The 27,080-nt window shown below is 39.4% G+C and overlaps 2 protein-coding genes across 2 annotated transcripts in view; one reads left to right on the top strand and one right to left on the bottom strand.

Annotated features, from left to right (window-relative positions):
• The window catches only part of PNO1 (partner of NOB1 homolog), a 197,003-nt gene that overhangs the window by 120,112 nt on the left and 49,811 nt on the right, over nt 1–27,080 (bottom strand). The gene's annotated exons all lie outside the window — the stretch shown is intronic.
• Nucleotides 11,224–27,080, top strand: part of PPP3R1 (protein phosphatase 3 regulatory subunit B, alpha) — a 54,204-nt gene continuing 38,347 nt past the window's right edge. The window contains exon 1 of the mRNA XM_081156972.1: nt 11,224–11,460. Within this exon, the coding sequence (XP_081013098.1) occupies nt 11,458–11,460 (3 nt within the window). The 5' untranslated portion in view covers nt 11,224–11,457. The remainder of the gene's footprint in view (nt 11,461–27,080) is intronic.

Genomic DNA, 27,080 nt, shown 5'->3' with positions numbered 1-27,080 from the left:
GCTTTTGGTATAATAAACGCAAACACTAAAATGTTAAAGCAACTGAAAATAAGTAAACAGAAAGTCTGTATTACTCTTTTTCAGAGACGCAACCCCTTGACTAATTAGAAAACTATCAGTCTTCCCCGCGGTTCACTCACTCACTCGATTTCCCCAATTTTTCTCGTTATATAACTGATTCTGTGACGTGTAAACAAACAGCCTATTGCTCGACAATTCTGGATCTGTGGGTTTGCACTGCTGTTTCCCTGTGGAGGCTGAGCGCTGAATAATGATTTCTTTCCCCGCCCCTGCCTTCTTTCCCTAGTTGGCTCCCTCTTTTTTTTTTTTTAAGTCAAAGTAGGTTAAAAAAAAAATCCAAGGAAACTACATATGAAAACAAACCCTGGTGCTATAGGATTGAGGCTGCTAATTTAAACACGGCAGGCACAAGAAATGCAAAACGAGAGGGTCTCGTACTTGTAGGAGCTCGTTGCAGGGAGACTACTAACATGTAGTACTTTTCAGCATCCCCTGGACTCTTAACCCTGTGCTTTCGTAGAAGGCCGCTCTGACTCCCCAGATTTCCCGTGCATGAAACTCCCATAGCTCCAGAGAGCTCGGAATGCAAAAGATACATGGGGGTGTAGTTCGGGCGGAGAACGGGGCTAGTAGGCAGAATGTGGGTGAACTAACGCTCGAGCCTGTGCTGACTCCAGTGCTACCTTCCGCTGGGGTGCCCCAGTTATAACACTGGCTGCTCACAAATTAGAAGCCTTGTTTTGGTGATTAGACCTAATCAATTCCCGGAATTAACACACACCTAATTCCATCTCAGAGAAGCTGGGTTCCAGGTTGATTCGTAGGCTGTGAATTCTACGTGTTCTCAATAGTGCGGTTTAAGCACGCCCTACACTGTGGTGTGCCGTGCCATGCACTACTGGCACTTTGTGTTGCTGATGGAATCTTCAGGAAACATTTTCATTGCATAATAATTTAGTGCAGGTAAAATGAATCTAGAATCAATGAAGTATTTTGGATTTTTTAAAATCCAGAAAATAGTGTGGTCTTGCGTGAAGACAGACAACAGAGCCTTTAAATACTTTCAATGGTTACATGAAATTTTAATTCAGTCTCCTTTTGTCTTTGCAGTTTTTGAAGACCTTTATTTCTAAATATTTTCAAATGGCTTTCTCTCTCCTATATTACCGATTCTTCAACCACTAGGGGCGTTGTAAATCATTTTTGTGCCAAAGAATCTCTTAGAACAGTGATTTTCAACCTTTTTTATCTCATGGCACACGTAAACTAAAATTCTGTGGAACACCGAATAGGTTTAGTTTTCTCATTCACACCAGACGGCTATTGCTGTGTTGGATGTTGTCATTTTTTTATTTGACAACCTAAGGGAAAAGAGGTCAGTGCCCCTGACTAGTCAGGTGTTGCATGTTTTGAAAATTCTTGGGGCACACCGATTGAAAATCACTGTCTTAGAACGTTAGAGTCTAATCTACTAGCAGACTTTCTTCTTTTAAAAAGCCCCAGAGTATCTTGTTAGCTGCCTAAGAGCAGAAATAAGGGTCTTTTGAAATTGCAAAAGTCCTCTTTAAATGCCGTCTTTGGAGGTTTGGTCTTATTTCCATGAATGTAAGTAATCTGTGGTTAAGGGATATTTGATGATCTCTATATAAGAAATCTGCCCCTCCCCCCTTTAAAAATCATTTTGTTATGGGAACTTTTTTATATTAGTGGATTCCCTAGTTTATTTTTAGATTAATTTGCATGTGTATATTGTCAATAAGAATGCCCAGTGCTCTCTGACCTTGATCCGTGGGATCTAGGTTGAAATGAAAGTGGCAGGCCCCAGTTCTACAGCCAGCAGATGTGAGATTCTGGAGTGAACGAGTCACCAAGAATTAAGAGAAGCCTTTGTGTTTCTCGCCGAGGCTGCAGTCGGAGCTTGCTGGGGTTTGCTCTGGCAGGTATCAGAGAGTCTGCTAGAGACAATAGAAGCACAGACCTTTAGAGCGGGAAGGGATGATGCTTAGCCTTGTCTCTTCTCAATCCCTCAGGTTAGAGATGAGAAAATGCATCCCAGACAAGGATTGTGATCTTGAGAGGCACGTTTTCTCTTTTTCTTTCTTTTAAAAAGCCATTTTTAATCCAAGTTTACATTAATATTTACGCCCTACTAATGGACAGGGACCCCTGAATTACTCTGTCCACATGTGGAAGAATTGGAGGCAAGGACCATTTTGCTCATGAAAGGACTAAGAAAATGCAGAGCAAACCATTGGACAAAACTTAAGGTTCTGGATCTAATTCACCAACTTCCATATCAGTAAAACATACTATTAGGCTTACTTTATGTAATCACAAACTCCAGCTATGGAATATAAGACAGTATTATGGAAACCTACATATTCTTTGCAATGGAACCACAGTGGGGATTTTTAAAAAGGTCACTTAAAAATTTACTTTCTTAACTCCACACGTCGGCTTCCTGTGTACTTTGGAATCACATTTATTTAAAAAAAGTTATTTTTTTTTTTAAGTTTATCGTTACACATTAATATAAGAAACTCTTGGTAATGACGTACAATAGAGATTGCATAAAATGAAACTTTGCATAATTAGTCATTTTAAGCTAAAGTTAAATATTAAATGCTCAAGGTCTAATTGGTAATGGACATTTTAGGCATAGAATAAAACCTCGTTAATCTCGACACAAGAGATGTTGAAAGCTGATCATTTGCCTTTAGCAGATGCTTTGAGAAATAGATGCATCTTTTGAGGCTCAAGACCAAGCAATTCTGATGCTCAAAGGGTACGTGTTTAAGAATAAGGATCTATGGGGTTGAGGTCGGGAAGGGTCTCAGCAGACTCACACCAACTGGTGGGTGAAACGCACGTGCTTGTGTCAGAGTAAACAGGCACCGACGGGCAGGGGCAGCAAAATCTTCGGACAGCGGTGGGCTGAGAGAATCAGGCACTATACGCACAACGTTTAAGAACTTTGAACCCCAAGGAAGTGCTCCAGTTGTTGTGTTGAACCAAAGGCTCTATCTTTCATTCTTCACTGTATCCCCCATTGCTTTCTTCAAGCTCCTTTTGTTTCCTGGCCAACTCGACTTACAAAGCTACTGATGCTGGCACCGGGAAGGCACACAGGTCCTGCTAACTGTAAATGCTTCGAGTGAAAGAGAAAGGCAGTCTTCTCTGCTTAGGAGGAATGGATGGTTACAGTACAGTCTTGGAACTAACATGGGCAGCAATGTCAGAAAATTCTGAAAAATTAATGGAGACTTACTAAACAGAATCACTGGCAAAATTTGCGCCTAAAGTGGAATGGGCCCTGAAACAATTGCTTTTGGGCAAAGGTAATCCGCTTGTATATAAATATCTCTCTTCCTTCAGATTTGTCACTTAGAGTGGTTAAGAGAATGCTATTATTTTCCGATGACCCAAAAATGCTCTTTAAAATCACAGAACACGTAGAACTCACTGAAGAAAACTTATTTACCAAACATTTTATTCTTACTCAAAAATATACAACTTTTTAACTGAAATATTTTCTTAGAAATACAACTTCCCCATTCTGATAAAATGTATCTACACTGCAATTTCCAGCTGTGACCTTAATTTAACACTAGTGTGGTTTGCCAATTATGCAGAACAAGTTCTATTTACAGTATTATACATTTTGTATATCTCATACACATTTATAAATTCTTTCCAAAAGAGCAAAGTATTTTTAAAAACATACTGATTAATTTTGGTCAAACAATTTTGAACATGCAGGCATGGATCATTTACTGAATATTCACAATTTACAACATTATACTGTATATATATTTTGAGTATAGTTCTTCAAAATATGCTGTTTTGGTTACTCTTATACTTCCTGGAGAATAACATTATAGACAACATGCTAGTGAATATTTGTTTCCAAGAAGTTTGCTCTAAAATAAATTTCTATGATAAATCATTAAAAGGAAAAGTGATATAACCAGTCAATTCTTTTTTCTTTTTTTAAACATATTTCTAATTTAGAATACTGCACAAGAAAGAACCCATTCCAGCAGAAAAACAGCATGAGAATTACCCAGAATGGATCTCAGGTTTGTAATTATATCTGTTGTAATGTTACTTTTGTTGAAGCAAATTTTTTACAGGTACTCACAGAATACAGATGTAGAGGAACTATGTTGCAGTTACATTATGTACAAATTATAGGCTTATGTTTTGATCAGCTACCCTAGTATACCATGGAGAGAAAGAACAATATGATATAAAATTTTGTGTAACTTTGTGAGTAGTATATGGATTTAGATAGAGGAAAATCATAAAGCAATGTGTATCGCACAGAACATTTTATAAACATATACATTGTATCAGCTATGTGTGCAACTGGTACAAAATTATAACAAAATAATACACACAGTTGATCCTAGATCATATGACATTTTCAGATCTCTTCAGCTGTTTCTGTCTCTAAATTTAGTTGAGTGTGTAGTTCATTATGTGGACTTGGTGCAGGATTTGCATACATTACCTGCTTCTTCACTGAAGAATATGATTGATCAGTTTTGCTTATTTTTAAGGTCAAATAAAGTTTTGAATGAATCAGATCAGCTACTCAGTAGCAAAGAGAGTAAGTAGCCACTGTCAAGTCATCGTTAATTAACCTATACTCTGTAAGTAAATAGTAGTTAGTAATTTGCTAGTCTACCTTCCAATCTAACCATTGAATATATATACAGCACTCAGCATAGGACAGATTGACAACATGAAAAAAAAATTAGTTTTTACTTAACTAGAAGAATATTTACACGTTCAAGATATGAATTCTTTAGTTGTCATTCAGATGTATATATTCTCCCATATACAGAATGGGAAAATAAACTTTTAAAATGCCTCAAACAGAACCAAAAGTCAAACTACAAGCTTGGGGCAAATCATCCTAAACATGATAAGAGGATTATATCCTTCATATACAAAAAGTTATCAAATCACTAAAAATGCTAAAATTTCCCAAGAAACATGGGCAATGAATAGGTAAGTCACTGGGTTATATTCTTAGTAGTTAAGAGGTCAAACTTAAAAAAAATGTTCAGTATTTCCAGTAAATAAAGAAATGTAAATTATGATGAGGAGCCAGTTTTTTTAAACCTACTTTTAGAAGAAATGTCAATACAGTTTTGTATGGTGGTTGGGAAATGTGTACTGCTGCTGAGTCTACAGTAGTACAAACTTTCTTGAGAGTAATCTGACTACATATATTTTAAAACTTTTAAAATTTTTATACATTTTAGTAGTAAGTCTTCTACTACAAATGTATCCTTAAAAAAATCAGAGATGTGCACAAAGATTTACAAAGATTTTTAATATACTGTTGTAAAAGAAAAAACTGAAACCAACCAAAATCAGAATTAAGTTACAGGAAAACATTAACATTATTGAATATATAAAAATTAAAAATCATATTCTTGAACAATACAGATATGGGAAACACTCCTCAAATATTAAGCAAAAAATTATGTTATAAAACAGTAGGACCCAATTTTATATATATATATATATCAATGTTTTCTGTATATCTACATGGAAAAAGGATTGGATATACAGTACATCCAAATATAAACAATAATTATCTCTTGCTGGTATGATTACAGATGATTTTCCTTCCTTTGTAATTTTCTGTATGTAAAAATTTTTTAAATTAACTGAGTTGATTCAACGGTTTCCCCCAAGGGTCCTTTAGAATCTAGCTATTCTATTATGTCACAAACATTTACCCAGTGTCCAGAGTCAGGCAAATGAGGGAACAGGCTTGCTCAAAAGCGGAAAGTTCAGAGTAGCTCCCTCTAGTGGAAACGATGAAAGTAAGAGACGAGTTACTAATGTCTAATATTTAGCCTCAGTGTTCCGCCATCTAGAAAATGCCATCCTAAGCTATGCCCCAGTTATGGTTTATAACCAAAACTTAATAGCACTGTAATGGCATTGCATTGCTTCCCTGCTCCCAAGAGAAGTCAGTGGGAATTTCTGAGGTCTGCCATCCAAAGCCAGTTAATCTCTAGTACCTGTGGACTACAATCGATAAAACTTGTTCCCTTTTCTAGGGGTCAGCTTGATCCTGGTGTTGTATACCTTTTTAAATATCAGATGAGTTAAATTAATGGATGGTCTATGCTAAACCAACCTTCTTTTGCCAGTTTACTTAATTTCCCTTCCTTTGGAATCCAAGGTCTACCTTGACATTTCCCTGAGAAAAACACTGATAATCGAAAGAACTGAATTCAGTATGTTGCACGTTCAAACACCTGATTCAGCACTAAGGAATGTTACTTTTAGGTAAAACAACTTCTGCTTATTAAAGATCTCGTAAGAATCTCTGTGAGGTCGACTCGCTTGGTTAGAGCATCATCCTGATGCAAGGTTGTGGGTTCCATCCCCAGTCATTGCCCCTGGTCTGGTCCTACTGCTCCTGTGTTCTCTGATGTCTGTCTCCTGTCTCATGGTTTCAACTGTCATCCTTTTGTAGATATAATTAGCCAACTGAACTCACTTAGCATGTGGAAAAATAACACAGAGAATAAAGCTCATCATGAGAAATGTTAACAGCCTTTAAAAACACTGTGGGTTCTTCCTCCAACATTTGGAATTAGGTGTGGATTCAAGAGGTTTAGGAGTAAATATGGGAAAGCCTTTTTTACCTCTCCCTTTTCTTTTTGGTCCAGTATGTAACATAAAAATAATTTACATGACCAATTTATCACATAATTTTTGAAAGCTTTTCCTAATCAAAAATATTTCTAAGTTGTGTTTCATCTGTAAAGCAAATGATAGATTTTATTTTGAACAAATTCAATGTTATCAATTCCCTTATGGGAATTAGAAAAGTTGTATACAATCAATCCATAATTTTAAAAGTAGTTGTGTTTAAAAAAAAAACAATCCTTCCAGTAACAAACATTTCCCCCAAATTCATTAATTCAAAAAGCTATATATTTTTAAGAGCATTGTTTTCCACCATTGTCTTTTCAAGAGCAAATATACAGAGTTTCAGCTACATTATAATTTAAGCAGGCCTTTGTAGGAGGGCCATTGTTTACAGAACTCTTTGTAAAATGGTTTCTATGGAGTAATGAGTTCCCAAGATGAAATTTAGAATCCTTGGCTCATGCCTCTGCTGCTTAAGCAAGAAGGGAACCAGTCACTACTCTAGCATCTCAAGTGTCAGAGAACCTTTTCGCAACCACACCTGGGAACAGAGGACTGGCTGGCATTCCTGCTTCCTCCTCGGTACAAAATATGGATTCTGGGAAGGAAAGTAATCTATTCCCCATGCAACCTCGGTGCCCACCGAAAAAAGAATCCTATGATGTGAGACGAGGTAGCAAAAACGTACAAAATATTCTTAAATCTGGGTCCTTGAACTGGTACGTATATGTTTATCCAGGAGGAGTGGTAGTTGTTTCCTCTGTATCTATATTAACAAAACAAGACATTACTTTCAAGTGGCTTTAGCTGGCTCTCTGTTTCGGCTGGCATTTTCTTCCTATGTGTAAGAGTATAACATTAAACAGGGGTTCCAGTCGACATCAGTCAATGTAATCATGAATAAGAGAGGACATTGTGAGGTAATACTGCACTGCCATCCTTAATTATTGTATGTAAATAAATGACAGTGATCAGTCCTTTAAGAGTACGGCAGAGTTCTGGATTCTGGACGTCACAATGATCTTGAAGGTCTAGCCATGATAAAATTTCCTGTGACATTTTTACCTTAAAGATAATTGTGGAGACACTGGGGCCTGAGGCTGCCTATGGTTCAATATGACTGCAAACATTACCCTTCCTTAAAACTTTCTCTTCTTTTCTTTCCACTTAGCAGCTTTATTACCAGCTCTGAATGCTTTCTTTTTCCTAATACTAAATAAGGGAAAAATTTGAACATTTCACTCTCTTTCAATCTTTAAGTTGATTCTTTTCTAACTTTTTAATTGAAATACTTGTCTTAGAAATGCTATCAAAGGAATTTCTGTTTCTTTCTAACCTGCCCTTCCAGCTTCTACTTGGGTGCTTCCACTGGGAGAGCTCATCAGTAACTCAAATATAGCATTTAAAAATCTGTTCTCCTTTGGGACAGTATGGATGGACCTGGAGAATATTATGCTAAGTGAAATAAGCCAGGCAGCGAAAGACAAATATCACATGATCTCGCTTATACGTGGAATCTAAAGAACTTAATAAACTGATGAACAGAATAGATTCAATGACATGGAAGCACAGATGAGACTGATGAATGTCAGAGGGATGGAGGAGGGCGGGTGGGTGGAGGGGGAGAGAGTAACCAAAGAATTTATGTGCATATATACACAACCCAAGGACATAGACAATGGGGGGGAGAGGGACTGGGGAGGGGGAAGGAACGGGGTGGAACGGGTCATTGGGGAGAAAAAGCGACATCTGTAATATTTTAAACAATAAAACTTAAAAAAAAAAAATAAAATCTATTCTTATCTCTTTTCCCTCAGCAACCAAACTTCTCCTGAATTCTCTGTTTCTTCAGAGGGTATCACTACTTCCTGTTATCCAAAGTAAAACTTTTCATCTTTGCAGTCTCCCTCTCCTGCCCCCATATCCACTGAGTCACACAGTCAGTCCATTTTTGCTTCCTGTCTTTCACATTTACTCCTTTCTTCTCTGTCACAGGTACTTCTCATTACCTCACGCCCAGCTGTTACTGTTCTTGTAACTAGTATCTCTGTCTTCAGTGTCTTTCCCTCCAACCTGCCTGACATCATACTTCCCAACAATCATCTTTTGGTTGCTAAGTTTTCTGGGAGAAGTAATCCACTTATTAGAATGGGTCTTGTGTCTTTTTCACTTACCTAGTTATTTAAAAACATGTATGCTTTTGGCAGAACATCGGGTACCTGTTCCCTCTCATACCAAGTTTTACACCAAAACTTAATGGAAAAAGACAAGAAAGGAGGACAACTATTATTAACCAGCCTTCTGGGGGCGGGGGAGGGGAGGCTTAGGGGAAAAACCTGGGTATGGAAGGTGCATTTTAGATTCACCTCTCTCAGAATAGAACAATTAGACTCAGTGTCAGAGATGCAACCTGCTACATGCCTGTATTCTGCCCAGTATGACAAAGCGGAGAGACTAAGTGGCGAACTCTGGGAGATTCATAGGAAGAGAAGGACCATGTGTCTTGTGTCTCTTGCTTTGGTCGGTAGCAGATGCCTACATCCTGAATTTCTGACTTAGTCACAAAAGACATTTGTTGAATGATTATAGCCTAAATTGGCTCAAATTATGACAAGATTATGAGTTACTCTAAATCCACTGCATTCCATACCTCTCGCATTCCTCCTCAGTCAAAATGGTTTGCTTTTCACTGCACATGGTGGACACACACACTCAGTTACAGTGACCATCTCTGAGAACCGGCGTTGAGGGAGAGGAATTTTTTAAGTCGTACTTCTATAAAAATGAGCATATTTCACCTTTACCGTGAAAACTAATTAAAAATAATATACCTAGAAATGACACGCAGTTGGCTTAGGGACTTTTCCCTGTTTTGGAACACATAGTATCTAAACAGCAACATACCTAAGTCAAGAAACTTACGGTGGAAGAAACAGTGTCATTTCTTGGCCTTTCCTGGATACATTCACGATGTGATACAGTCTGAGTTACTTTTTCTTATTCATCCTAACAGGGAAACAAAATAGTTCTTCAAAAAGGAAAAAGAAGGCAGGGGAGGGGGGAGGCTAGGGGCACATCACCGAGCCTCTATTCGAAGAAATGAGTGCTTATCAAAAGGAAGAAGAATTAGCACAGATAAAGTAAAACTCTCATGTAAGGCGCTTTAACAGACTGCTTTAAAGACACTTATGGCTTTTAATAAAACTACTCTAAGGATTTGTTAATAAGGCGTTTCTGACCACTCAGGAAACATTCTTTCCCTCTCTTCCACACTTACACGCGAGACTATCAAGATGTGAAAAGGATTAACTGGCTAAAATTGACGCGAAATGTTTTCTTCGGAGCCTCACCACACTCCTCCCGCCAGCTCTTCCGCCCTCCCCGAGCCTAACTTTCTCCCCTCCTCCTGCTTTTCGGGACTCCGTCCCCCACTGTAGTCTGAATTCTCTGGGAAGGGTCATTGCCACCCCAGCGGCTACAGCCTTTCTAAAGGAACAAGTGGGCGTTTCTGAAAAACAAACACCGCTGCCTTCTGCAAGAGGCGGCCCGGACGCGAGAGGAAAGCGCCGAGCGCGGCGAGCGCCGGGAGCGGAGGCGGCCCCGCCCTCGCGGCCCGCGGCTCCCACGCCCCAGGCGGCGGCCGGCCCTGGCTCTCCTCCCCGCCTTCCCGGGCCAGCTCCGGACGGTGCCAACCCCCTCCCACCGCAGCGCGGGCCTGCGACTGCCGCCGCGGGGTGACAACGGAGGGACGCGCCCAGGAGTGGGTCCAAGTCGGTACACTGATGGAAAGATACCCGTCTTGAGGAGCAAACGGATCCCTCTAGCCCAAGGGCTTGGATTTTCCTCTGTGGTGCGCTAGCTGGGTGGTGCTGACACGTTGAGGCCCCTCATCTGCCCCCCCCCCCGCGAGACTCCCACTCCGGAGCCCAAGCCCCCCCTCCGCCCAGGGGTAGCGCACCCCTCGCGCTTCCTCCCTCCCAGGGAACCCTCGCATTTCCTCTTTCTCCTCCCAGCCCTGCCTTCCCCCCGCCCCCGCCTCCAGCCACATGACAGGAAGGGCTTCGCCACGCAACGTCACCGACGTCCGCGACCCCGCCCCTGCCCTCCCCCGCCCCGCACGCAGGGGGCGGCCGGCGGAGGGGCGAACGTGTCGGCGCGCTGAGCGCTCCCCAACCAGGGCTCTCCTCCACGCCGCGGCGGCCGCCGCCGAGCGCGCGCGGGTTCCCGGATGTGCGGCGCTCGCGGAAGCCCCACCCCCGCCGCCGGCTCCGCGCGCCCCCGCCCTCCGCCCCGCTGCGCGCTGCTTTCCCCTCCCTCTCCCGCCCTCCCCCTTTTTCGTGCCTTGAGGTTGCGGGTCAGCGCGAGCCACTGCAGTGAGTCCGTCACGGCTCCGGCGTGAGCTTGAGCGCGAAGCTGCAGCCCGTGAGCCGCCCGGCCCCGCTCCTCCCTCTCCCACTCCTCTTTGCCTCTCCCCCTTCTCGCCGTCTCCGCTCCCGCTCTCCGGGTCTCTGAATCTCGACCTTAATTTTTCTTCTCCCCCGCCCGCTCCCGCGTGCCCAGTCATCCAGCCGGCGCGGGCCCCGCGGCGCCGCCTCCCCTCCCCCAGCCCGCACCCCCTCCCCCGCGGGCGTCCCGAGGGCCGCAGCCGCCCCAGCCGAGCGCAGCTGGGCCGCCGCCGCCGCCGCTTCCTGCGGGAGCCCGTCTGAGCGCCCACACTCCTCCGTCCGAGCGAGCCGCCGACCGCCGAGCAAAATGGTGAGACCTTTGCTTCCCCAATGCACCAGCCCTCCCCCGCCCGCCGCGTCCAGGGGCGGGGGCGGGGGCGAGCCCCGACGACCCGGGTCGGCTTCCCCCGCTGGAAAATTCGAGAGACCCGGCCCGGTGGCGCGACGGGGTTCGAGAGCCCTCAGCGGCCCGGGGGCCGAGGCGGCCGCGGGGGCGTCGGACGGTTGCCTGACAGGACGGCGGGGCCCCCGCGCCCGCCTCCGGGCCTCTGCGGCGCCCCCTCCCTGGCGGCCGCCGGGATTCCGCCTCTGCCTCGACCCCCACGCCGCTCCGGGCCCTCGGCCTGGAGCTGTCCCCTGCTCGCCCCGCATTACTTTTTTTCGGACCCTCGTCCCTGCGGAGCCCCCTTTCACCCCCAGACACTCTCAAGTTCGGGGATATTCCGAAATCCTATGGAAATAAAATGTGACAAATGGCTCTTTATGTAAGACCCACTTTCTCCCCAGGGCTGCTCTGTCTCCCACTCACACTCCATTTTCGAGCGGTGAGCCTTGGCAGGAATCCTGCCGCTCACTTCCCCCTTCTCCCGTTGGTGTTTATTTGGCTGCTGGGCGCAGCCTTACGGGGTTTCTCTCGCTGCTGCTTTTCACTGCGCTGGCGAACCGGAAAGGGCCGAGGTGTATATTCGTGAAAACGCACCCTAACTCGGTCTTTGATAAATGGGGATGCCTGTTTTTTTGCGCTTGCTTCCTGCCAAGGGTCTTTTCGTTTTCTTTGTTACCTCCTGAGTGTCTCTCCCTCTCTCGTGGTGGTTGTTTTTGAATCATGGCGATTTAAATGTGTCTTTCCTTACCCTCACAGTAATCCCTAGGTAGAATTCGCTGCTGTAGTGTTTCAAACCGACGCTAGGGGTGTGTCTCCCGCCTCTCGCTGCAGCCAAGAAATCAACGACGCCCTTTTAGCCCGTTACCGGCTCTCTCGCTCCGTGGTGGCCGGTGTCGTTTCCTTTTGTAATCAAGAATTGTGTACAGGGTAGCAAAGGTTCGCGGTGCTTTTCCAGGGTATCAGAGATTCGAGTATGTGATTTGGTGGTTCGTGCTTTTTCTAAAAAGTCTTTAAACAACTTGCAGGAGATTTTTAGAATGATGTTGGGTAATCTCTTGCATCCTTTCATTGTATTTCACCTTGGATGTAGCATTTAGGTAGTATTTAAAAGGAGAGAGATGGGTTAGTGAAGAAAATTCTGTTGATTGCGCTCGATTGTTAAGCTCGATTTGGTGTGATTGTGCGGGAAGAAAGTGAAATTAGAATATTCAAATAAGTCCGCTTTTACTTAAAGTACAGGTCAAGCGATTAAGTTCACTTACCTAGTGTACTTAAAATCCAAATTCGGAGCAGATTTAGTGATTTTGATATGTGTAAGTTTTCCCCTGCCAACTTGGGAGGTATCTCAGAGATGACTTTGGCTCGCGGAGTCACAAAAATTTAGGCTTTTCCAGACTGTTAGAAAAAACAGCTTAGTTCAGAGTCATTCATATACAACTTCCTTATACATGTATTTTACTCGAAGGTCAGGATCTTGAAGATCTTTGTGCACTGCAGTGAATGTTTGTTACCTGTATTTATAAACAGTAAAATTTGAGAAACAATGATCTGTTTGTATATAATATAGCAGAATGATCTAGTTGGCAAGTAGTTTTTCTTTCTTATCGTATATTCCCCCAGCACCCCCACCTGCCCCCTTTTTTTTTGAACAACGGACTGAATTTCGGAAATCCTCTTTTAGCTCTTAAATTTATCTTCCTGGTATTAAGTGTTTTCTTATATTTTAAAAGTATTTTAAGACTTTTCCACACAATATTGTTTTCTTCCGGGTCATCATTTCTCTCTTCTTTCACGTTTTCTTTTCAGTATTTATTTTCTCATTACTGGGCTCTTTTTTCAACCATCCTCTCAATAATATCTCAGAACCTACATTGTTTTTTGTGACAGTGGCTTCCCAACTTTAGGATTATTTGGTCTGCTGAATATAGCCCTGGTTTCAGAGTATCTGTAGCTCAGCTCTGCCATATGGGATGTAGATTAACTCCAATGAATTGGGCTGTGGAGTGATCTGGTTCATTTTTCTAGTTAACTGATCACTCATTTCTGAAAATTCTCCCTCTCTTTGGAAAATCTTTATTATAGCTCTTACTAGGTAATCGTGAGCATATTTACATTTCCATTTTTGTCAACAGATTTTAATTTATGAATTAATATATGATTATTACTGATTAATTCAAGTAAGGGGAAAGTAAAAGGCTTATTAGATTGGATTGAAACTGTCAAGAATCTTTTCTGACAGATATTAATTTTAGCTGCTACCTTAAAACTAGTGTACTTTTTTCCCCTCTGAGAATTAGGTCTTTCAGAACTCCCTTCACCTCTATTTGAGTTTTATTTTTTTATTATTTTCTTAATTCTCACCTGAGGATTTTTTTTATTGATTTTTATTGATTTAGAAAAAGAGAGGGGGAGGGAGAGAAACATCGATCTGTTGCCTCTCGTATGCACCCTGACTGGGAATCAAACTCGCAGTTTTTTTTCTTTGATGTGTGGGATGATGCTCCAACTAACGAGGCACTGGGCCAGGACTCTATTTGAATTTTAAACTGCTGAACATCCAGGTGGAATGGTAATTACGCATATGAATACAAAACAGTGAGTACTGAGCTCCTAGGAATTTTCCCCAAATAATTAATGGTCAGTTGCCCTTGAAAAAGTAAATAAGTAGATGTTACTGAAATAAACATATCTTCACAATTACTTCTAGGTAGGCATTCATAATTTTAGAGTACTTCAATGTTACATGTAAAGAAACGGAAAAAATAAAATAATCAAGTAGAAGAATGTGTAGGTCGCTGTGATTGAAAACAGTCTGAGTAATTTTTGAAGGAGTAAATTTTGTAGGGTCATTTTTAGAAACCTGGTTAACTTTTCACATATCAGAAATAGTTTTTACTATGTGTTTAGTATAATTTAGAAATATAACCAAGCTTTTTGTATCTGTTATTGGAATGGGTTATGTGAATTTTGTTTTGGATGCATATATGAACATCATGCATAAGTAGTTAGCTATTTCAAATTTTGTTACTTAGGGCAACTATAAATTTTATAAATAATCTTTTTACTTTGTGTGTTTTTAAACTTTTTATTAAAATTATCTCCATGATCTATAAATAGAATTTAAAACACATTTATTGCTGTTTATACTAACTGCACCTAGAGTTGTACACAACATATTCTATCTAGTTCAGATTTTCAGACAAAGAAAGGCTACTTTTTTAAAAAGTCAAGCAACGTATCTTATGGCCAGCAGAATTACAATTCATGTCAGTCATGAGGAGAAAAATTCTCCACTTACGTCCCATAATGGATGAAAAAATTAAAAGGTAAAGAAGGTAAAGAAATTGCCACCAACAAGAGGGACAGACCACTGTGGGAGGATCAGACATCTGTCATAGGTAGTAAGGCAAGCAGTGTAAGGAATACTTTGGGCCCAGAATCTGGGCAAGCAACAGGGATTCAGTCATAACAAATGCTTGCAGATTTTGTCTGTTGTTCACTGGTTATTGTGCTCGGTTGTGGAGGATAGTAAAATGATTAAGGCAGGTTTCCTACCTTCATTTAAGTAGAGAACATTAAGACAGATGCTAGTCAGTGTGAAAAAAAGTTAGCATGAGTGATCATATGAGTAATAAACACAAAGCCCAGTAGAAAGAAATTGAGGAAGGAGCAAGATCAGTATCATCTGGGGTTAGGGAAAGTTTTATGAAGGAGGTGACAATTGAGCTGGGTCTGAAAAAAATATTAGGATTGCAGTAGGCAGAGTTGGAGGCAGCTAGGAAAAGACTTAAAATCCCGGAGATAGGAACAGGCAACATATTTGGAGTACTGATCCTCAAATTCTGCTGCCTGGACCAACAGCACCAGCATCATCTGGGAACTTGTTAGGCTCTGCACCAGACCATCTGAATCCAAAACTTGGAACGGTGCCAAGCGGTCTAGATTTTTATACATCTTCCAGGTAATTCTGGTACATGCTAAATTTTGAGAGCCACTTTTTATAGAATATCAAGGAAAGTATTTAAATTTTAGTTGAGTGTCTCTTACATTTGCCCTGACTATGCAAACATAAGACACAATTTCCCAGGAACTTAATCAAGTAGGGTAAAAAAACTAAACATGGGTGCTGTAAGAAACACATGTCAGGGGAGAGATTTAATGTAAACTGGGGTGGGGTTGGGGCAGGGAGATGACTCAAATAAAGCTTCTCTGGAAGAGATGGTGTCTGAGCTGAGTTTTAAAACGATGAGTAATTTAGCCAGTGGGAAAGTTGCTCTAGATGAGAGCTTTATGATTAAAGCCATGCAGGCATGAGATATTCAAGCCTGTTTGACATGGCTGGAGAGTTAGGGGTTTAGGGTAGGAGAAAGAGGTGGTAAGATAAAGTCATGTCCTATGAAGGAGTTTATATTTTTTCCCTAAAGCCAGTGGGAAGCTGTTATTTTTAAGCAGGAGAATGACTTTGTCACACTTGTAGTAGTTTTCCCCCCTATTCCAAGGGGCATGCTTTCCAAGACTCCCAGTGGATTCCTGAAGTCACAGATAGTATTGAACCCTATATTCATATACTATGTTTTTTCCTATACATACATACCTATGATAAAGTTTAATTTATAAATTAGGCACAATAAGAGATTAATAACAATAACTAATAGTAAAATAGAACAATTATAACAATATACAGTAATAAAAGTTATATGAATGTGATCTCTAATACACACAACCAAGATAGCTACTAAGTGGCTAATGGGCGAGTAGTGTATATAGTGTGGATACTCTTGGCAAAGGGATGATTCACATCCTAGGCCAGATGGAGTGGGACTGAGAGGTGGTGTGAGATTTCATCATGCTACTTAGAATGGCACCCAACTTAAAACTTATGAACTGTTTATTTCTGGAATTTTACATTTAATATTTTTGGACTTTGGTTCACCACAGGTAACTGAAACCTTAGAAAGTGAAATGTGGATGAGGGGAGACTACTGTACTTTTTTAGAGAGATCAATTTGATGGCTATGTGGATAATAAAATAAAGTAGATGAATCTGGACATGGGGACCAATTAAGAAATGAGGGTAATTCATGTGAGAAATAAGGACTTGAAAGAATGTAGTAACAGTGCATATGGAGTAGAGGTATGAGACAGACACATTAGGAAGAAGATAGGACTTGGTGACTGTTGGATTATGGGGGAAAATAGGGGTGAATTCTGTTGTAGCTTCTGTCTTGGGTGACTGGATAGATGATAGTGCCATGCATTCAGGAAATATTTATTGAGCACCTACTTCCAGTTCTAGGGATACATGGGAAATGCTAGCCCCTCCGTGAAAAACTTCCAGTTTGCTAGGATGACTGGTTTCATATTTAGTTTTTTCTTACCTTTTGGTAATTAATGTTTAGAATGCTAAACATTTTTAAGTTCAGTAGGAGAGGGTGCTGTGAAATATTAAAGGGCCTGCTGCATAGATACAATGGCCCAGGAGATAGCAGAAGGAACTTGATAGCCTGGATGTAGGAAGAGGCAACATGTTTGAGCAGTGATTCTCAAAACATTGATCCTGAATTAGCATCAGCATCAATGTGTATTGTTAGAAATACACATTGTCTGCCAAGAAGATACAGGACATTGAAATTTGGGAGGTTGATGATGATTTCTGTTTTGTTTGGACATGTTGAATTTAAAGTAATCATGGGTCATCTGGGTAGATATGGCCAACAGGTAATTGGCTATATCTGGACCTCAGATGAGAAATCTGGGTTTGCATTAGGGATTTGAGCATTGTTTTTGTATTTGTACTAGGTAGTAGTTGAAACCATGAAACTGGATGAAATCCTATAGAGAAGAAAGAATATAAAATGAGAAGAGTGCAAACCTTGAAGAACATTGCATTAAAGAGTCAGGTAGAGGAGGAACCTGTGATGTTATCAGAGTAAGTAGCTAGGGGGATGGTTGGGAAATTAGCAGAGCGATGTCAGATCTGAAGGAATCAGCAGTGTCTAGATATTGCAGAGATTAGGAAAGAGGAGAACTTAAAAGTGTCTGTAGGAGGGATCAGGCCACTTTGGGAACAGTACAAAAAACCCACAGCATTTTGTACTGGCAGCAAGGAAAGCCAGGATGCAGTGCATTGAGGAATGGGTGGGGGCCAAACACTGAGTATAAACTGTTCTTTGAAGCTTTGACTACTAGGAGGGAAGATGAAAGCTACAGAATTTAGGCACCAAGCCAGGAAATAAGGTGCAGTTGAAGATTCAAAGGGTTTAAGACGGAATTATTGATAGTTTGAGCAAGGAGGTAGGAAGGCATATGACTGTCCTTAGACAAGAGGAGAGATTTCTCTCATCTGTTAACGTGAGAGGGAAGGGAAGAAAAAATCCCTGAAGGCTATTATAGAGGTCATCATCTTTAAGACTAACTCAGTTACGTTCTGGGTAATGAAAAAGATTTTAAGGGGATGTAAACTGAGAATGCAGAGGCCTTGTCTTTGTCTTCTCATTGTTATATTCCAAATACTTGGTATATAATAGACGTTAAGTAGTGTTTGAAGGAGGACTATGTGAATGAGTAAGTGGACAAAGGAGCAAGTGCAGATGAGACAGTGGTGGCAGTGAGTGTCAGTTATTTTTTTTGAGACATTCATGAAGAGAATGGTTTACAGTGAGGTAAGTTCTTTTTAGGATAGATGTCGGTATTCTTTAGCATTAGAAGACAAGCCAGGAGAGGGAGCTGGAGCTGTAAAGAGGGTGGTTAATGGACTGAGCCCTAGAAGTGGTAGAAAGAAGAGGGATAAAAGGAAAGGAGGGACATCAAAAAAGGGGGGGGGAATCAGGGTGAGGAGAGGAGGCCAGGGCAACAGATACATTTTAATGGAGTTCATACCAGGTGGCCTAAATCGTCTCAGTAACTTGAGATAGTTTGAGGCAAGATTATCTGCTGAAGTTGAGATTGAGGCTGAGGCAAATGGGGTGAGATTGAGGGTGAGGAGTATGGAAAAGGATTATAATATCAGTTTGGGGGGATTTGGTAGGCAGTTAACAGGGTATTAAGTAAATATTACTAAAGAGTAGGTGGACCCAGGAGAGGACAACAGTGGGTCAGTGACCTCAGAAATGAATCTGGGAAACAGGAGTTTTAGCAAGAAAAGAGCTTACTGCTCTCTCAGTCTTTGTTTTAGTAACTTCTGATCAAGTTACATGGGTCTAAAAGGAACCATTTTCTGAGTTCATGTTTTAGGTAAGGGAACATATAATTGTAGATTGATATTGTTTAAAAAAATGTTTAAATTCTTTAGATACTATTAATTCGTTTAAAAATTAAACCACACTGAAAGGTATAAAATGGAAAGTAAATCTTTCCTAATCACCCTTTCCTCTTGTATTGACCACTGTTGTGTTTCTTGTATGTTCTTTCCAAGAGGGAGTTTTTTTCTTCCATTTAAAAAAAAATCTATGCTAGTGTATGGATTTATTAACTTTTCTATAATTTAGTTTTTATTAAAAAGATTACAAAGATCAGACTTGGAGATTTTAATACCACCATGCTCTAGTTTACTCATTACAATCAGTTTACTTCAAGGTTTTTAATCGTATTTCAGATGTAAACATTGAGTCAAAAACAGTTCAGCATACTTTTTCTAATCAGGTAACAATTTCATAATGATTGATTTTGGTACTTTAAAAAGGGTCTGAGCTGTGATAGTATTCTTATGAAATTACTCTTACGGACAGTAATATTTTACTAGAACATTGTGCTTCTTCCACTTACCATCTTATTAAGCATTAACTACATGGATAACAATTCCTTAAATGAAAAAGAGAATAATCTCAAGTGTAGTGGATAAAGCATCTGTTTTATTTCAAGCTTGCCAAATTAAAAATTCTACCTCACTTTTACACTTCCAAATAAACCTTTTCATCAACAGCCCTACAACTAAACTACTCTCCCTTTCTGAGTTTTCTTCTGGGACTTCCTCTTTGTGGTCATGAGTTTGACAGTATAATTAAAACTAATGTAGAGATCTGGCACAGGAATAAAATTTTGAAATGAAATGTGACTAATACATGTTTACTGGTTTGTTTTTGGTTTTTATAGTCTTGTTCTATAAAAATATTTAAAACATTTGAATATTTCTATATGAAATCCTTTAAAATTTAGCACTGATAATTCAGCAAGTTATAGGTTTTAATAGGTTCCTTCTGCATTTTTGTTTTGTTTTGTTAGTTACATCCCTTTCTCAAGACTATCATAAGGAGGGCCATGTTAATAGCCCTATTGCTATACCAAAAAACATTTCTGTAAGTGAAATACTACTTTGACTTGTTTTTCTGGTAGCATTATTAAGTTCATTTGTGCTATAGCTAGGTCTCTTTTGTCTTTTGTAACGATACAGACTATTTTCATTTGTATGTTAGTTTTAGGCATGCATTTTAACAACTGGCCACAAGAAAATGAAGCATAGCAACCTACAGAAGGATCATACCTTTACCATTAGTCTTATAAGAGCTATTAGCATTTTTTTAAATTGATTTTTAGAGAGAGGAAAGGAGAAGGGGGGAGAGAGAAACACTGATGTGAGAGGCATGGATAGGCTGCCTTCCGCACACCTCCTGCTGGGGACTGAGCCCCCAACTCAGGCATGTGACCTGACTGAGAATCGAACCTGCAGCCTTTCAGGGCACAGGGTGACACCTAACCAACTGAGCTACACTGACCAGGGCACATTAGCATTTTTATTTATTTATTTAAAAAAATTTTTTTTGGCCTGCCTATGAAGTTTTTTTTTTTCTTTGTTTAATCCCCTCACCTTTTCCACCCAGCCCTTCAACCCCCCCTCCTCTCTGACAGCTGGCAGCCTGTTTTCTGTATGTATAAGTCTGTTTCTATTTTGTTAGTTTATTTTACTCATTAGATTTTGCATATAAGTGAAATCATATGGTATTAGTCTTTCTCTGATTGGCTTATTTCACTTAGCATAATACTTTCCCCTTTTTATTTATTTTTAATCTGCCTAGTTGTGGGGATGATTTTCTTTTATATCCTCTTGAGTATGCTGCCACAAGCAGTGTCCTTTTATAGGCATGAAATAAGCCGGCATCCTTGAGTATTATTTACTTGTAAGGTACTCATTAATAAAAATTAGAATGTCAGGAAAAACAAGTGCTAATAGGTAATAAGTGAAATCTGTGATTTTATATTTTCCTAACAAATATAATTTTGTGATTATTAACTATAATAATCTTTATCAAGTAAATAGTGAATTTATGTATAGGTAAACTTCACCTCTGCCTTCTAATGAATTTATGTACAAGTAAGCTTCACTTCTGCCTTCCTGTCTGGTTGTCACTGTCTCTTTACCTTTACCATCGTACTTCTTGACTTTTATCTCTGTTGCTCTTTTTCTTGTTTTACAGTCTACTGCAGTCTAGATCTATGATGTCCAATTCAGTATTCAGTAGCTACTTATGGCTGTTTAATTAAATGGAATTAAAATGAATTAAAATCAAATAAGAATATAAGTTCAGTTCTTCAGTCACAACAGCTACATTACAAATGCTCAGTAGCAACTTATGGCTAGTGGTTACTGCCTTAAGGTAGATATAGAATATTGCCATGGTTGTATGCATCTGCATTTTACTGAAACTTCTTATATTGGCAGTAATCTTATAAACCAGCATGAGATTCGGAGTTGGAAAGATTTTAATTTAGATTCTGATTCTGCCATTTATTAGCTATATGACTGTGAATAAGTACCATAAACTTCCTAGGCATTATTTAGTACATTGTAAATGGGGATAACATCATCTCAGATTGTGGTGACATTGGTGTCTGGAAATCTAGTAGGTAATCATTAAATACATTTGGTTCTTTATTGTTCTTCTTTGAAATGTTGGACATTGATGGGAACTCTTGAAATTTTCTCCTCTTTTGGCTTCTAGGCCGTTTTAAATATGACTATTACTTTTGCACCTAAAATTCCATATATTATGAAACTAAAATACTTAACATAGCCTGTAGACTCCATAAGTTCTACCTGTTGTTTACTTCAGCTTCTTCTACATGTTCCTGCTTTCTCTCTATACTCTAGCCACTATGTTTTTCTGTTTATTCTACCACTAGAGCCTTTTGCACAGGCTGTGTTGGAGTGCCTCAAAAGTCCCTCAAATAAGTGACTGAGCCTCCCACCCCTACACCATGTTAGGCTGTGTTCCTATGTGCCTTTTTATGTTTTCTTTGTAGCACATGATTAATTAGTTCTGTGGATGTTTGGTTGCTTTCTGTCTTCCCATTGTTTAATGTGAGCTCCCTGAGAGTGGATATTTATCTAAATAAGGGTATCTGTAAGAAACCAAACTCAGCGTAACTAAAACTACATTAATTATTGCCTTCTTTCTCATGCTTCATCATTTCCTAGTTTTTCTTAATGGAAACCCTATCTATCCATTCACTTCTCTCTGGAAACCTGGTGTTCCTTTTTCTCCCTTTTACTACTACCTGAGTCTTCAGCAGTTATCAGTTGCAGTCTGTACTTTAGATAAAAGAGTAAAACATAGAGACAGGGCTTGTCTGGTGTTGTGGGAGGCTCAGTCATTTACTTAAGGAACTTCTTAGGCATTCCAGTCTGGCTCACATACTATTGATAAAGAAGAAAATGTATTTATAATGTTCCCAGCATATTAGTGCTCCGTGCTGTGAAGTCGTGGCAGTTGAGTCCAAAATAACACTAGCACAGTTGAAAGCAGTGCAGTGAAGAATGCAGTACTGTATACTATCCATATAGCCCACATTCTTTCTCTTGACTCAGTTTTGGAAGAACTGAGTCAAGTGTTGGAAGAATTTATTTCACAATTCCCCCAGATGTTTGTGCATTTTTCCTTTGTTTTCAAAACTTAGCTTGAAATACACTGTATACTTTTTTCTATTACTTTCACCTGTACCTTTAAAAAGTTCAATACTTAGTATATCTTTATGTTAATATGTTTATTAGGATTTGTGTTGATTTTGTTAGTATTCTGGTTACAGAGTTGCATAGGTTTTGAATATCTGCTTCCAACTCTTTTCCTTAAGCCATGTTATTTTTAATGTGTAGTGTTAAGAACAAGAAGTTTTTTCAGGAACATAAGTATCATGTTATAGCAAACATGTCCTTTCATTTCTGTGCCAAATGCCTCTTGAATCAGCTTCTTCATCTCCATTGCCACTGGCATTGTTGTCGTTCCATTTATTTCTCTTAACCTACTTAATACCTTGCTCTTTTTGCCCCCAGTTTCTTCCGTCCTCATTCTGTCCTTGGTATTGCCACCAGAGTTTTTCTTCTGAAGAGGAAACCAAGTGTCACTACCTTATTTAAAAGTCAGTGCTACATCTTCTAGAATTAAAAATATAAACTCCTTTCATGGCACTCATGTTCTCATCCTTATTTCTGGCCATCCTTATGCTATATCCAAGTCAGGTCTCTTGGTTCATTGTAGTCTCTCATGGAATTTAAATGTAAATGCTAGGTGGGTGAGTAGGCTTTTGTCCTACTGGCTTGGGAAGCTCAACAGAGGTGAAACTGAGTTAAGTTACATTTATCGTCATTGCTGGAGGAAAAAAATGACAAAACTGAAGCTGCCATACTTCAAGCACATGGTATGAATGCAGAGTTTTTGGAAAAGATAGTAATACTGGGAAAAATAGAAGGCATAAGGAAAAGATGATGACCAAATATGAGATGGATTTATTACGTGAAAGCAGCCATAGGCATGAGTGTGTAGTAGAGCTATTATAAAGTGTTAGATGTCTTCTGGTCACTCTGCTTGCCCAGTTTGAACTTAACATGTAGCCGCTATTTGGGCATTTTATTATTTTTTCTAGTTATTTTACTCATTAGGATAGAGTTGTGTAATGTCAAACAGTTATTTAAGTGCTGAAAGAATACCATAATCATTTTGTTGTTGATTATGTTACTTTCAGTGAATTTTTTTGATACTATGAGATATAATATGTTTTGATGGAACAAGTATGGAATGTAGAATTGGGAGATCTATATTAGAGTATTCTGCATCTGTAAAATGGTCATAAGGCTGCCTGATTTAGAGTTCTTGTGGGTATTGGGTAAGGTAAATTACCTAAGATGCTTGATAAAGTGCAAAATGCTGTTTAAATTTTTGAAAATAAAACTACTAAAAAATACACTAGTATGCATTATTCATGTGAGATCTAGGTTTCATATACTTCATTCTAATTTTTGTGCAGCTTATGAAGTAGATTGTTTTGGTATACAAATAACAGAATATCCATCCAAAAGTCATCCAAAAATAAGGAATACGTTATTTCACAAATTAAGAAGCCCAGGGCCAGAGTTGGTTCAGCTGTCCATCATTTTCATCAAGGATGTAGGTTTCGGTTTACTTTAAAGCTGGGCATATCAGGAGAGTTGCCACAATTTCAATTTTATATACCAACATCTGTCTGAAGGAGAGCAGGGATCACTTCTTCAAGTTTCTCTTTTTATTAGAGAGGAAGAATTTTCTTAAAAGTCTGATAGCAGGTTTTTGAAAATATTTATTTTTATTGATTTCAGACAGAGGAAGGGGAGAGGGAGAAACATGAATTGGCTGCCTTCTGCACGCCCCCCACTGGGGATCCAGCCTGAAACCCGGGCATGTGTCCTGCATGGGAATCGAACCAGGGACCTCCTAGTGCATGGGACAACGATCAACCAACTGAGCCACACTGGTGGAGCTCATAGCAGGTTTTTTCCTTAGGTCCCATTGTATTCTTCATGTGTTCTGGCATATCAGAAAAAGATCAAGTTCCTTACTCTGGCAGTTAAGTTGTTTTTTGGGGTTTTTTTTCCTTCTTTTTTTTCAGTTTTATTGAGAAATAATTGACATACATTAGCATGTCATACAGCATGATGGTTTGATTACCACAATAGGTTCTGTTAAAATACGTCATTTCATATAGCTACAATAAAAAGAGAAAAAAGGAGAAAAGAAAAGAGAAAAGAAAAAGGTTTTCCTGTGATGAGAACTCTTTAAGGTTTATTCTCTTTCCTATATATCATACAGCAGTGTTAACTATGGTCATGTGTACATTACATCCCTAGTACTTATTTTATCTTATAGCTGGAAGTTTATACCTTTTGACCACCTTCCTCCAAGGCAGTTCTTAAAAACTGGCTCTAGCTTACCAGAGGTTAGGCCTTATAGTAGTAAAAATAACCTCTTCAACATTTTATTTCATACTCTGAACAATATTTTATTTGGTGCTCTGATGGGATTGTAGGCAGTGAAAATTATATTTGGCTTCTGGTTATACTGCACCCCTTTCCTCACCAGTACATAGCTATTACCTATGTATCGTCAGCCTTTTCACAAAAGTAATTTCTGTACCTAGTTTACCATAACCAAAATTCTGCTTCCTTCCAAAGGATATCATCTACCTGGTAGCCCCTTCAAGTGAAGGAAGGCTGCTCATTTTAAGTTAGGAGTGGGTGGGAGTTGTTGGCATTATGTTCAACCAGGAGTTGGGAAACTTTTTCTGTAAAGGGCCAGATAATAAATATTTTAGGCTTTTTGGGCCGTACAGTCTTTTGCAAATTCTCACCTCTGGCATTGTAGCTTGAAGCAGCTATAGACAGTACATAATTAAATAAGCATGGCTGTGTTCCAATAAAACTTAATTTACAAACACAGGTGGCAAATTGTTTCTAAAAGCACAACAAAAGATAAAAGATAAATTAAACATCACCAAAATTAACAACTTTAAGTGCTTCAAAGGATACCAAGAGAAGGAAAAAACCCACAGGATGGGAGAAAATTTTTGTAAATCATAGATCTGATAAAGACTTCTATCTAGAATATATAAAGAATTCTTATGACTCAGTAACAACGACACACCCAACTAAAAATGGGTAAAGGGTCTAAGTAGACATTTCTCCAGAGAAGATAAACTGATGTTCGATAAGCATATGAAAAGATGCTCAACAAATCAAAGCCACATGAGATACCACTTTACACCCACTGGCATGGCTATAATAAAAAAGGCCAGGTAAGTGTTGGTGAGTATGTAGAGAAATCAGAGCCCTCATAACATTACTGGGGGGGACTGTAAATGTTGTAGTTGTGTTAGAAAACAGTTCTCAAAATGTTAAACATAGAGTTACCATATGTCTTAGTAATTCCATTCCTAAGCAGTGTATACCCACAAGAAATGAAATAAAAAAACTTGTATGTGAATATTCATAATAGCATTATTCTTAATAGCCAAAAAAAGAAAAAAGAAACAGTCTATCAGCTGATGAATGGATAAGTAAAATGTGCTATATCCATACAAGGAAATACTATTTGGCAGTAAAAGTATTGATTCTTACCGCTACAGAGATGAACCTTGAAGATACTCTGCTAGGTAAAAGAAGCCAGTTACAAAGGAGCACACACTGGATGATTCCATTTATATGTAATGTCCAGAATAGGCAAATATAGAGACAGAAGGATTACTGGTTGTCTAGGATTGGAGTGAGGAAGGGAAGTGGGCAATGACTGCCAGTGGATGCGGACTTTCTTTTTGGGGTGATGAAAATGCTCTAAGTCTGATTGTGGTAATGGCTGCACAACTTGGGATGTAACTCACAGCATGACGACTATAGTTAATGATACTATATTGCATATCTAAAAGTTGCTAAGAGAGTAAGTCTTAAAAGTTTTCATCACAAAAAAAATTTGTAACTATGGTAACATGTTAATTGTAATTATTGTGGTGATCATTTTGCAATATATACAAATACTGAATCATGCTGTACACTGGAAACTAATATTATATGTCAGTTATATATCAATTAAAAAATATATATACTTAGGAAAAACCAAGAAGTACTAGGCCCGAATTGACCTGGGGCCATAGTTTGCTGGTCCCCCTCCCCCAATAGATTATTACTTATTAACTCTTATACAGTCATTCCCTTCTATCTCTCTGTACCTTTCTGTATTTCTTCTCGCTGTTATCTAACATCTTTCTGGATACTCTGGTTTTTCATTCAGAATTTAGGTTCCTGTGTCACATTTTCCCACTAGGTTCCACCGTCACTTTAAGTCATTATGTACATCCTTGTTATAGGGTTCCTTGACCTTCTCTGTTTTACTAACCCATACTTTCTCTCTACTTCCACTATTTCTGTGGCGATAGTCAAGATGGTTTCTTACCATCATCCAGAACTGTCCCACTGGTGCTAGGACTTTATTTTCTCTCTTTTGAGATTCTTTTCTCAATTATAATGATTTAAAATGCTATGTTGGTAGAATTTTCTGTTTTGTTTTGGGAGTATATGTGTTTTTAAATTAAAATATAGTACCAGGTTATCATTGCTCTCTATAGGAAGTTGTTGAGTAATTTTCATGTAATAATATTTTACATTTTCCATCCCTTTACTACTACTCTTAGCTGTCTCCACTTGTCTCACATCCTCTTGCTGTCATGCTTCTGTGATTGTGACTACTGTGTTAAATATATGAACAACACATTTTAAATTGTTATGCCAGTGTGAGTTGGCAGTGATGAGCCAC

The sequence above is a fragment of the Miniopterus schreibersii genome, assembly GCF_964146895.1.
Source record: "Miniopterus schreibersii genome assembly, chromosome: 13".
In the NCBI taxonomy this organism is placed as follows: domain Eukaryota; kingdom Metazoa; phylum Chordata; class Mammalia; order Chiroptera; family Miniopteridae; genus Miniopterus; species Miniopterus schreibersii.
This window is presented reverse-complemented; position numbering and strand designations above follow the sequence as displayed.